The sequence below is a fragment of the Mauremys mutica genome, chromosome 13 (assembly GCF_020497125.1).
Source record: "Mauremys mutica isolate MM-2020 ecotype Southern chromosome 13, ASM2049712v1, whole genome shotgun sequence".
NCBI lineage: Eukaryota > Metazoa > Chordata > Testudines > Geoemydidae > Mauremys > Mauremys mutica.
Window position 1 is genome coordinate 51,135,969 of NC_059084.1, and position 9,243 is coordinate 51,145,211.

General features: G+C 48.9%; 2 gene segments (V, D, J or C); both read right to left on the reverse strand.

Annotated features, from left to right (window-relative positions):
- Positions 1–1,013: 1,013 nt before the first annotated feature.
- LOC123348504 lies at positions 1,014–1,447 on the reverse strand (the record flags this gene model as incomplete). The annotated part of the segment is given in 2 exon segments: positions 1,014–1,318; positions 1,402–1,447. Coding segments are annotated over 2 exon segments (351 nt in total), but the record flags the coding sequence as incomplete, so codon positions are not given.
- Positions 1,448–7,784: 6,337 nt separating this feature from the next.
- LOC123347637 lies at positions 7,785–8,333 on the reverse strand. The segment is given in 2 exon segments: positions 7,785–8,194; positions 8,288–8,333. Coding segments are annotated over 2 exon segments (456 nt in total).
- Positions 8,334–9,243: the final 910 nt, after the last annotated feature.

The window sequence follows — 9,243 nt, forward strand, 5'->3', positions numbered from 1 at the left end:
CTGGCCTGCCAGGGGCTTTCCCTACACAAGCGCAACCTCTGTTTGAGAAACTCTGGGGTAAGCGTTGGTGACAGGGAGAATGTGGGTGTGAATGGAGAGAGGGATCCATTCAGGTCTTTATAATCACATTAGCTATGAAAACATTCACTTGCATAGAGCATTCAGGTCACACATTTCTGACTGATAAATCCTGAATTTAGCCCTTTCCTTGGGCAAGTCTGATCTATGGGATTTCCCCAGTAACATCATCTGGTAAAATGTGAACAGCCAGTACCGAGGAGCTGCCCATTTGTGGCCTGGATAGAGTGAGCCCATCGACCTAGGGCACCTGCTGACAGCCCCGTTCAACTCCCAACCTCCCTGGGTGAAATTTGCATGGAAATCCCTCACCTGGGGGGCGGGGCGAAGGGTTCCTGTTTAAATACAGGTAGGTTAATGGGATTACACTGAGAGAGGAGTTGGGAGGATGAGAGATCCGCTATGTGAGATGCCCTAGGTTCTCACACCGGCTGGATGGGCGTTGTTGATGAGGCCCATAGACGTGAGACAGTGCGCAGGGCAGGGAGTCGATTAATAATATCAGTTGTTTAACACCTTTGCGCACATAGAACAAATATCCAATGGTCGATAGAATCACTGGGGGTAGCCCCGTGCCTGGTTCTGGCTGTCAGTGTTACTGGCTTTGTTTACTGGCTTTGTCCCCCCGCCCCTCGCCGCGCGCTTTTAAGAGTGTGTAGAATGGGAGTCTTGATTTGCACATAGAACTGATTAAAAATCAGAGGGAAAGGTCCAGGTCCAGCCCTTTTCACTCAGGAGGGGGCCGGCCCCTGGACCTGTGCCTTGGCTGAAGCTGTATTTGGCCAGAGCAGGGCACCTTGACATGAACACGCTGTTTCCTCTTTTCAGTTTCCAGTCCCGGGAGTGTCAGAGTCTCACCAGCTGGGACTTCCCCTGCTGACCGCAACGGGAGGTTTTTGTCTGAGCTCAGCCCGGCTTCGCCTCACTGTGTCTCTCGCACAGTGATACCGGGCGGTGTCCTCGGGCTTCAGGCCGGTCAGTTGCAGATACAGCAGGTTGTTGGGGTTGTCCCTGGAGATGGTGAATCGGCCTTTGACCGCGTCGGCGTAATGCACAGTGCTGCCGGCCCAATAGCTTATACGTGCGACCCAGTCCAGGCCCTTGCCAGGAGCCTGCCGGACCCAGCTCATCCAGTAGTCACCGAAGGTGAACCCGGAGGCTTTGCAGGAGAGGCGGAGAGAGTCTCCGGGCTGTTTCACATCCCCTCCGGACTCCACCAGCTGCACCTGGGACCGGGCGCCTGGGAATAAAGACAGGTTACCAACACATGGGTATTACAGTCAATAACTCAATAGTCTGCAGGGCATTAAGGGGCTAACCTACCTCCCAGAGCTGCTACAATGAAAACGAAATGGAGCCAAATCCTCATTTTTCCGAGTGCTGGAGGGGAAAGTTCTCAGGGACTGGCTGGTAACTGCGCAGACCCAGGGGCTGCGGATTGTGTCTCCGTGTGCAGCCTGGGCAGAGGGAGGGACAGATTTAAACAGGAAACTCTCATCCCGATTTGCATATCCCCCTCCTTATAAGGCACACAAACCCGGTCCCTGCATGCTCGGAGTTATTTGGCCGGTGGCTCTAAGGGAGGGAGTCGTACTGGTGCTAACTCTGTGTCTGGGCAGCGCCCAGTGCGTGCGGGGCCATCCTGACCACACTGCTGCACAAAGAGCTCCCTTGAATCCGCTCCCATCGCTCCAGGTGTAAGGGCTGAAGGGAATGGAAAGCTCCACCACGGGCTTTAGGGGACTGTGGACCAGACCCGTAGAAGGAAGAATATCAGGCGGGTGAGCAGGGCAGCATCGTTTGAAAATCTGGTTTTCTGTTGAGGCCAGAGGTGTTTGTGCCTGATGTGCTCGGTCTATAGTGGCATGTTGTTGTTTTTCAGAGAAATCTGAGAGTATTTCTATCCATCCCCAACAACCCACAGGAGCATCTTGGCAGTCATCGCTTTTAGGCACCTCCGGAAACCCAAGTGCTAGTTATCACACCTTGAACAAATGAGTCCCCAAATATTCTTCTTGTGCAGCCTGCATTTTTACTTCGGTGTCCGATCAGTGCCACATTTAACCATGTGAGTGCTCAAGTTGTTGCAGTTTTTTATGGACACATGATCGAATATGGGTGCAGAGATCCGAAACCAGCTGACAGATTTGTTTGCACTCTGCCTGTTGATCCTGTTCTAAGAAGGACAATTCTGCAGTTTGGATTTTTGGATTAGCCCTACCAGGATTCCCCTCACGGTGTGTCCCGCACAGTAATAGCGGGCGGGGTCCTCGGCTTTCACGCCGGACATTTGCAGATACAGCTCACTCTTGGGATTACCCCTGAAGATGGTGAATCGGCCTTTCACTGAATCAACAAACTACGTACTATCCCCGCTAGGGATAATATAAGCAGCCAATTCCCAGGAACCTGCCGGACCCAGCTCATGCCGTAGCTGCTGAAGGTGAAGCCGGAGGCTTTGCGGGAGAGGCGGAGGGAGTCTCCGGGCTTTTTCACATCCCCTCCGGACTCCACCAGCGCCTGGGACCGGACACCTGCAAGTAAAGACAGGTTGTAAATATCGGTATAAAACAGCGATAATTTAATATTAATCTAACTCCACCAGTTATTCAGAGGTAGAAAATACCTTCTAAAGGCTCTACAGAGAAAATTAAAAGGAGCACAAATCTCATTTTTCCTGGTGTTGAAAGGGAAAGTTCTCAGGGACTGGCTGGTCACTGCACAGACCCAGGGGCTGCGGATTGTGTCTCCGGGTGCAGCCTGGGCAGAGAGAGGCACAGATTTAAACAGGAAACCGTCTCCCTCATTTGCATGTCCCCTATAAGATACACACACTCTTGTTGCCAGTGATTTGATTGATTCGCGCTAGGGCTCCAGGTGCATGAGTGAGACTGTCCCGTTCTGTGTATCTGTGCAGCGCCGGGCACAGGGTGCTGGGGTCCTCCTGACACTTTCGGGCCCCTGGGAGGAATGAACAGCTCCCTGCAGTGACTGTATTTCCTCACCCAGGACCTGAGGGCCTGCGTATTGTGCGGCGATATGCGGGGAGGGGACTCGTCTCTGGAGCCCTGTCCCATGAGGAGAGGAGCCATGCAACGTCCGGCCAGTGGGGTCAGCTCTGCGGAGGAGTCGTGTCCCAGGGATCCACTGGACACGGAAGATTTAACATCCCACTGGGTGGGATTTGGGACGGAAGCCCCTCCTCTTTCCCTTCCTTCCTAGCATTGACCAGCTGCGTTGAAATGATCCATGACACTTGGAACAGGATCTTGTATTAACTCCGCTGGCTGTTAATTGCACGGCGTGACCCCTGGTTTTTGTATGTGGGGGAAAGGGTAAATAATTAGTTCCCTCTTCACTTTTCCCACCACCATTCATTAGTGTATAGACCTCTGTCACATCTCCCCTGGAGCCTTCTTCTTTCTAGATAGATAAGATAGATAGAGGGGGCTTATGGAGAGAGAGAGAGAGAGAGAGAGGGGGGGGGTTATGGGGATAGATAGATGGATGGGGTTTATGGAGATAGATAGATAGATTAAATTAGATTAGATTCAGCAATGACAATATTCCTCAAGGGCATTTGTAACTCAACTTTACATGCTTCATCACTGTTTATATTTCCTGCCATGGTAGCGTCAGACCAATGATTCCTGCAAGAAGTTAGGGAATATAGAACATGAAAGGATTTTATGCAGTGCTCCGGACGTTCAGTCAAATTCTAACTATTTCATCTGCTCAGTTCTGAGCATAAACCGGTGCCTTTGACATAACGTTGACTATTGGGGTTAATTCCTATATTTTCTTAAATTTAGCCATTTTAAGAGCCAAACACAGTATTTTGGTGATGGGCTTTGTGACTGGTCCAGTCTCTCACACAGTGATACCGGGCTGTGTCCTCGGGTCTCCAGCTGCTCGTTTGTAAATCCAGCCGGCCCCTGGGATTTTCTCGGGAGACAATGAATCTCCCCTTCGCTGAATCAGTGTAGTGTGAACTCTTTCCTGTGTACTTCGCCCTGGAGACCCCGCTCCAGACGCTTCCCAGGAGCCTGAGTTTAACCCTGAGACATTACTAGCGAGGTGGAGTCAAAGGGCACCTGCAGGTTTTCTATGTGCAAATGAGTAGTTTGTGTACGTACAGAGTTAAAAAATGATGTTTTCCAACCCTCAATGCCCTTTTTCAGGCGTGTCTCCAAGGCTGTGCTGTGCTGTTTTTTCATTGCCGCCTCCCTTGCTGGACGGGAGAAGGGGACTGAAGGGTTAAAATCCATATGCACTTTATATAACAACCTGGTATATGAATTGTACCAGCTCTTTTCCAGACTCAAAGTCCAGAGTTTGGTCAGGAGACCAGAGGCCTAGCAAATAGTGATTAGCTAAGAGAAAGCTGGGGGTAAACAGATAACCGCCTTTGCTAGGATATGCTTGGTCAGTAGAAATGACAGATGTTGAAGCAATAACTAAATAATTATGTTTCATCTAATGTTTCAGATTGAACAAAGGATCCCTGTTCTTATTGTGTCAGTCTCTTCTGTAGGGAACGTTCTTTCCACAGATCCAACCTTGAGTTTATGAAAAGTTGGCACATGTCAGTATAAGATATGGCATCCTTCCAGCTCCCTTCCCAGGGACCAATGCCTGCCTTAAGACATAAAGGGGACAATCTTTATTGCCATATACTTTCACTGTTCCTTTGCTTTAACCCCTAGGAATGTACCTTTTGGACAATCAAAGGAGTTGCTCCATTCCTATGGACTCCAAATAAGAATTCAATATATATATATTTATACTAATAATATTTTATCAAAGTATTAATTAAATGTTAACTTGCTAACTTGAGACCATGGGCGGAGACATTATGTAACCTTTTAACCATTGGCTAATGTGCTATCTTGTCTTGCTGCAAAACCTATCCCGGAGTGTGGAACTGCCTACCCCATCACTTTCCCCCGCCCACGGAAAATCTATATATTCTATTGTAATCAATTGATTGACAGTGTCTCTGAGCCTAATAAGCCAGGTGACACTCCGCCAGCGCTGTGTGTAATAAACTCCTATGCTTGACCTCTACATGGTGTGGATTTATCTCCTTCAGGGACCCTGCACCCCACCCCCTCTCTCTGTCTCTCATGGATCCCCCCATTTTGTATTATTATTAAAAACAGAAAATAAATATTTTGGGGGTTATTTCTTTATTCATTTAACCAAGGATTTTTGTCTCCTAGGAAAATGCTCCTTGTGCCAGAGAAGCCTGCATTGGTGGAAACATTATTCAAATAAACAGACAAAGAAACAAAAAACAAAACAAGAAAAGAAAAGAAACAAATCGTGCGTTCTAGTGCCAAAAGCAGAGAGAGCGGTGTGTTTCCGCTGGAGTGTGTCACTGATACTGACAGTGGTGACACTGAGCGGAATCCCAGCATGGTGAATTGAAGAGGGTCCTAGACGGAACTGGAATGAACCGGGTTGAGGCTCTGTGACCTGTGTTATGCAGGAGGTCAGACTAGTTTATCATCCTGCTCCTTTCCAGCCTTTAGGTCTATGAATCTGTGACTGTCCAGGACACTGTGAGTGGGCTCAGAATTTGTCCCCGGAAGAGGAAAGAAAGAGGAAGGGACCCAAATATTTTTTTCTCTCTCCTTTGTGGGAACTTGTGTAAACTCTTTGGTCTTCAGTAAGATCAAAACAGGAGGAATAAGATGAGTAAAAAGGGGTTGTTGTTGCTAGACCTCTTCCCATAACTGATCTCATTTTCACTTACAGATCTTGGGCGCCTCCAACCTTCTTCACTAATTATTGCAGGGAGAGGTTTTTGTCTGAGCTCAGCCCGGCTTCCCCTCACCGTGCTTCCCCCGCACAGTGATACCGGGCGGTGTCCTCGGGCTTCAGGCCGGTCAGTTGCAGGTACAGCAGGTTGTTGGGGTTGTCCCTGGAGATGGTGAATCGGCCTTTCACTGTGTCAGAATAGTAGATATTTCGCCCTCTGCTGCCGATGAATGACACCCACTCCAGTCCCTGCCCGGGAGCCTGCCGGACCCAATGCATATTGTAGCTGCTGAAGGGGAACCCCGAGGCTTTGCAGGAGAGGCGGAGAGAGTCTCCGGGCTTTTTCACATCCCCTCCGGACTCCACCAACCGCTGGGATCGGGCACCTGGGAAGAAAGGCACAATAGAAATCACACAGAAAGAGCAACAGTATCACATTCACCTGACTGTGCAAATTACTCTGGAGTCAAAAATACCTTCCAAAGCTGCAAAAATGAAAACTAAGTGGAGCCAAAGCCTCATTGTCCCTGGTGCTGGAGGGTAAAGTTCTCAGGGACTGGCTGGTCACTGCACAGACTCAGGGGGCTGCGGATTGTGTCTCCAGGTGCAGCCTGGGCAGAGGGAGGCACAGATTTAAACAGAAAACTCTCACCCTTATTTGCATATCCCGCTGCTTATAGGAGAGACACAAACCCTTTGCCTGAATGATCAGAGTTATTTGGCCGGTCGCTCTAGGAGAGGGAGTCGGACTGGTGCTAACGCTCTGCCTGGGCAGTGCCCAGCGAGTGCGGGGCCATCTGACCACACTGGTTCACCAAGAGCTCCCTTGAAATCCCCTCCCATCCCTCCAGGTGTAAGGGCTGAGCTACAGTTTACGGAAGGGAATGGAAAGATTCACCACTGGCTTATGCCGAGTCTGGATCAGACCCTTACAGTGAAGACCAGAGCAGTTCAGTATCATGTGAAAATCTGTGTTTGTATCGAAGCCAGAGGAGTTTGGAACCTGCTGTCTCCTTTCAGGAGTGTGTTGGATCTGCAGTGGCATCGGGTGATTTTTCAAAGGACATTGAGAGCATTAGTGCCCAAAAAACGCAATGGGATTTTGACGGCAGCGTATTTAGGCACCTTTGAAATCCAAGTCCTAGTTATCACACCTCGAGAATTGATTCCCCAAATATTCCTCTTCTGCGCTGTGCACTTTTACTTTGGTGTCTGATAAGGGCCACATTCAGACCTGTGAATATTCAAGAAGCCCCAGTTTTATGGACACATGGTCATAGATGGATATTGAGCTCAGAAACCTGGTGAGTGATTTTTATTCCCTCTGGTTGTAGATCCCGTTCCTGTGCCAAGGGTTGGATTAGCAAAGAATCCTGTGGCACCTTATAGACTAACAGATGTTTTGCAGCATGAGCTTTCGTGGGTGAATACCCACTTCTTCAGATGCAAGTGGTGGAAATTTCCTGGGGCAGGTATATATAAGCAAGCAAGAAGCAAGCTAGAGATAATGAGTTTAGATCAATCAGGGTGGATGAGGCCCTGTTCTAGCAGTTGAGGTGTGAAAACCAAGGGAGGAGAAACTGGTTCTGTAATTGGCAAGCCATTCACAGTCTTTGTTTAGTCCTGAGCTGATGGTGTCAAATTTGCAGATGAACTGGAGCTCAGCAGTTTCTCTTTGAAGTCTGGTCCTGAAGTTTTTTTGCTGTAGGATGGCCACCTTAAGATCTGCTATTGTGTGGCCAGGGAGGTTGAAGTGTTCTCCTACAGGTTTTTGTATATTGCCATTCCTAATGTCTGATTTGTGTCCATTTATCCTTTTCCTTAGAGACTGTCCAGTTTGGCCGATGTACATAGCAGAGGGGCATTGCTGGCATATGATGGCATATATTACATTGGTGGAAGTGACTAACCAGACAGTGACTAACAGAACCAGACTAACACGGCTACCCCTCTGATACTGAAGGGTTGGATTGTTTGTGGAAGTGCTGCCCCAGCGCGGCGCATAGCGGAAGGGCGGTTCTGCGTCTCTGGTTTTTGTACGAGCCCTGCCGGTGTCTCACACAGTGATACCGGGCGGTGTCCTCGGGTTTCAGGCCGGTCATTTGCAGGTACAACAGGCTGTTGGGGTCATCTCTGGAGACGGTGAATCGCCCTTTTACCGAGTCACTGTAGTATATGCCAGTGGTATAAATACTGGCGGTCCACTCCAGCCCGTTCCCGGGAGCCTGGCGGACCCAGTCCATCCTGTAGCTGCTGAAGGTGAACCCGGAGGCTGTGCAGGAGAGGCGGAGAGAGTCTCCGGGCTTTTTCACATCCCCTCCGGACTCCACCAGCTGCACCTGGGACCGGACACCTGGGAATGAAGCACGTTGTAAATCATATAAATACCCCTAACAATAATAGAATCTTCCTCTGCCTATCCAGTGCATTTAGGGGGAGAAATTACCTTCCAAAGTCGCTACAATGAACATTAAATGGAACCAAAGCCTCATTTTCCCTGATGTTGGAGAAGAAAGTTCTCAGGGGATTGGCTGGTGACTCACAGACACAAAGGGCTGCGGATTGTCTCTCAGGAGAGAAAGAGAGATTTAAACGGGAAACATACATCGGTATTTGCATATCGCCATCGATATAAGAAACGAACGATCACACTGTCTGGGGCTGGGGATCCAAGACAAGGAGGAAGACCCATCAGTAGAGAACTAAGGATTGAAGAGACATAGATAGATAGATTAGATGGGGTGGTGTGGATGGGGATGAATAGATAGATCCATATTTGGTAAGGGAATGCTAAATAGACAGATTTAATTACTCAGACGATGAGGGTGGGTGAGTGGTTGGCTCCATATTGTGACATGGTATTAGGCTCTCAGACTGGCTGGAGACCAGTTCACTGATGAGGCTAATAAAAGTGAGGCAGTGTACAGGGCAGGGAGTCTAATACATGTAAACATTAGACAGCTCCACATCATCAATGTTAATTTTGCAGTCTGGAAAGAAAGTCCCAGATTGCAGCTTTTTGAACAGATCCGAATTCCTAAAGATGCACGTGTCATGAACTTTTCCTGACCAGCCTACATTGATGTAGGTGAAACTCCCCCTGTGATCCACCAGCGCTGGCAACACCATTGAAAAGTACCCCTTTCAGTTTATGTGCTCTTTGCAAGGTGACCTGGTGTCACGATGGGGATATAAGTGCCATCTATTGTGCCACCGCAATTAGGGAACCCCATCGTGGCAAAATCATCCACTATGTCCTGCACATTTCCCAGACTCACTACCCTTTGTAGCAGAAGTTGATTAATGGACCTGCCCACTTGGAGCAACACAGCTTCCATGGTTGATTAACCTCCTCCAAATTGATTCCTCACTGGCCAGTAACTGTTTGGCATTGCAAGCTTC